This window comes from Alligator sinensis, unplaced genomic scaffold, assembly GCF_000455745.1.
Source record: "Alligator sinensis unplaced genomic scaffold, ASM45574v1 scaffold628_2, whole genome shotgun sequence".
Lineage (NCBI taxonomy): Eukaryota > Metazoa > Chordata > Crocodylia > Alligatoridae > Alligator > Alligator sinensis.
Window position 1 is genome coordinate 5,376,599 of NW_005841833.1, and position 3,063 is coordinate 5,379,661.

Genomic DNA, 3,063 nt, shown 5'->3' on the forward strand with positions numbered 1-3,063 from the left:
CCCCCCCCCAAAAACACCAGCGCTTCATAATTTGGTAACAAAGTCCTTTGGAAACTGCAGGGATGAGGGTCACTCCAGTACCTGGATAGATCTAAACATCTCCCTGGTTTCTTTCATTCTGCTCATTAAATGCCAGTCTCCCCCTAAGTGATCTGTAAGGTCATGCCCTATATATGACACGCTGCCTATCGGGAAAGGAGCTCATCTTCAGTTACTTGGGTAGAAAGCAGATGATGTGCTTTCCTGCTACTTAAAATGCTTCCTTTGTCTTAGGTGGATGATGACAGCATTGAGGACCTTGGAGAAGTGAAGAAGTGATTTGAAAGACTAGCTTTATTTAATTACGTGGTTACAGGTGACGTAGCCAAAGCGAAGCTCCCAAACGCACGTACTCTGCAGTAAAGCTGTGGGGTCCTGTTGCCCTTGGCGTTTTCACCATTCTGTGTAGACTGCTTGATATTTTTTTGTTCTGTTGTTGTGATAATTTGCCAAAGTTAAACTGGGGGTTCTTTCATGCTTCTGCATGAAGTAGAATTAAATAAAGTTCCTGTTCCTCGCTGGATAAGACTCTTGCTCTTTCTAGAACCGTCTTTTATCTTCTGCAACATCTTCTAAAGAAACATGAGGTCTGAATTCCCACAGGGACTCTCATCACTTCCTTTCTGATGATCCAAGAGGAAGTGAAGCCAGGCTGGCGTGCTGTCACTAGTAACACTGTTGAGAGAGTTGAGAAAGCCAAGGAGAGTCATTCCTCCCCTGCATTCATCTTCGCCTGGGGATGGGAAGTCAGACGTGGGCTTGAACCTTCCCCAGTGGGAGTGCTGGAACTTACCTCTCCTTCCCCCTCTGCCAGCAGGCTAAGGAGGTGGGGGGATCTTCCTGGAGCTACCTTTTTAATAGCAGGTACAAAAACACTTTTTGTACCTGCGAAAAGTGTCTGTTGGATGCAAGATACCAAGCCCATAGCTGTACCAGCCACCCTTTCACCCAGATGTGGGTCCAGAGTTGGGCTCCATGCCGTCCTCCTTGGCAGAAGTTTCAGCCCATCTCCTGGACACGGAGCCTGTGCATTTACCCATCGTTCTACCCATTTCTGCAGCTGGTCCCAGAGCCAATGGTGGACTTCTGCTTCCTTAGGACTGGGAACAGCAGGGGGGGAAAAAAAAAAAGAGACAAGGCCCAGGGCAGTGGAGTTTGCAGGTTGGTTTTATTACTAAATAAATAGGTGTGTACAAATGTTGTGCAAAACATGTGGCATCACCACTGGCCTTTGGGTACGTAATGGGTAAGGCTTTGATTGTCCCGGCTCCCTTCGCACAGCCTCCCTCGGGCTGGGGCAGTGTTGTCTCCAGGTGACTGTGCTCAGGGCCAACAGGGTTTAGGGAAAGCAAAGCAGCTTCCTAAAAGCTTTGCAGGGGAGCAATAAACTCCCTGGTTCCTTCTGTACTTATTGCAGTGTCATAGACATCATCTGCAGGGCAGTGCTGCCGACCACTGGTCTCTTGCTGCTGCTGCCCGGAGTATCCAGCTCGTGCTAGCAGCCTTTGTAAAACACATGCCTCGCATCTCTCTCACGCTCTCTGAGCTATGGCTAGGACTTGGCCTAGGGGTTAGGGGAGCCACTTGTCCTGGAAATAATGCTGCTGCTGCTACTACTGACCAACACCCTGTGAGACCTTTTCAACTGGGTTGGATGAATCCCTGAGGAACACACGGTACAGAACAGTCCTGCATGGGGAGCTGTAAAGGATTCAGGAAAGGGGCAGCAGTGACAGTCACTCCTGGGGTTGGGTGAGAGGATTTGTGATTTCCACAGAACAGACAGTACTGGCCGGGGCCGAGCGCAAGACTTGCTGGGCTACTGCTGGCTGAGGGACTTGGCCCATCCATGTGGTGCCTTGCACAGGACTGCAGCCCCTCAGGAACATGCACAAGCACGGGCAGACACGAGGACCCCGGGAGAGAAGCAACATGGTGCAAGTTCTCATGAGCAGCTCTCTGCACACATGTATGGGTCTGCCCCAGCATTTGCTCCATTGCAGGCCTGTGGGCCAGTTCCAAAGCCCTTTGTTGGTGCAGGGAACCATCCAGACACGCAGTGGAGGTAACGCCCTGTCACTGACTGAGTGACAGTGGGAATTGTGTGTGGGGAGCCCCTTGTCACAGCAGGATGAGACTGGGTTGCAGGAGCCTTCTGTATGATTACAAAGCCATAAACAGCCATCTGCTCACAAGGAAAGGGGCTGATGTGTCCCTGCTCCCAGCAAGCAGTTCCTGGGAGCAGCGGGGCTTGGGAGGAGATGTAGCAGCAGCTGCTTGCCCTGAGATCCCACTGCTGCAGTGTGCAAACCTGGATGGCCTCCCCTCATCAGGAATCAATGAGGTGGCAGAGAATGGGGGGCGTTGAGACCCTTGGCAGTGCCCTGTGATGCCATGTCATAGTGGGGAAAGGGGCAGCAAATTGCTGGAGGCAGCAAGCTGCAGCCGTGTTGCACGGCAGAGCCCAAGGTGGCGGGGAATGAGCGACAGGAACTGTTCCTGATTTGAGACAGAGTGGTGGGAGATGGACACGACACGACAGGACTGTGCTGAGAGCTGGCAACGTGCAACAGCAGCACGGGAGTGAGATGACTGAGTCTGCATTGGACAGACTGGTCCCTCCAACTGGAGAGCCCTGGGGTGGAGGGGCGAAAGCTGCTTGGGACAGTGGGAGGCTGAATCGGGGCCTGGCACAGCTGGTTCACTGGCTTGTGCCCTCCACAAGCAGGTGGAGAGCCTCAAAATCAGCAGCATAGTGCTGTGGGTCTTACCGGTCAGGTCCCCAGGCACCATCCGGAATGGGCTGTGATCTGCAGGCTATCCTGGGAGTATCCAGGCCCCCAGCACCAGCTGGGCACAATCCACACGAGTTTTCCAGGAGTGCCCAGGGCTCAGGTCTGCTGGTGCCGGCCTTCGCAGACAGTGAGGGTTTGGCTTGAGTGCAGATGCGTTCGCTAGTTGTCAGCTGGACGCTGCAGCCCCTGGCCCAGCCGTGCTGGCATCCACGAGCCCGCTGAATGCCCA

General features: G+C 53.3%; 1 protein-coding gene across 1 annotated transcript in view; it reads left to right on the top strand.

Annotated features, from left to right (window-relative positions):
- DENR (density regulated re-initiation and release factor) overlaps positions 1 to 562 on the top strand; it is a 9,151-nt gene extending 8,589 nt beyond the window's left edge. The window contains exon 8 of the mRNA XM_025199893.1: positions 274 to 562. Within this exon, the coding sequence (XP_025055678.1) occupies positions 274 to 318 (45 nt within the window). The 3' untranslated portion in view covers positions 319 to 562. The remainder of the gene's footprint in view (positions 1 to 273) is intronic.
- The last annotated feature ends 2,501 nt before the right edge of the window (positions 563 to 3,063 follow it).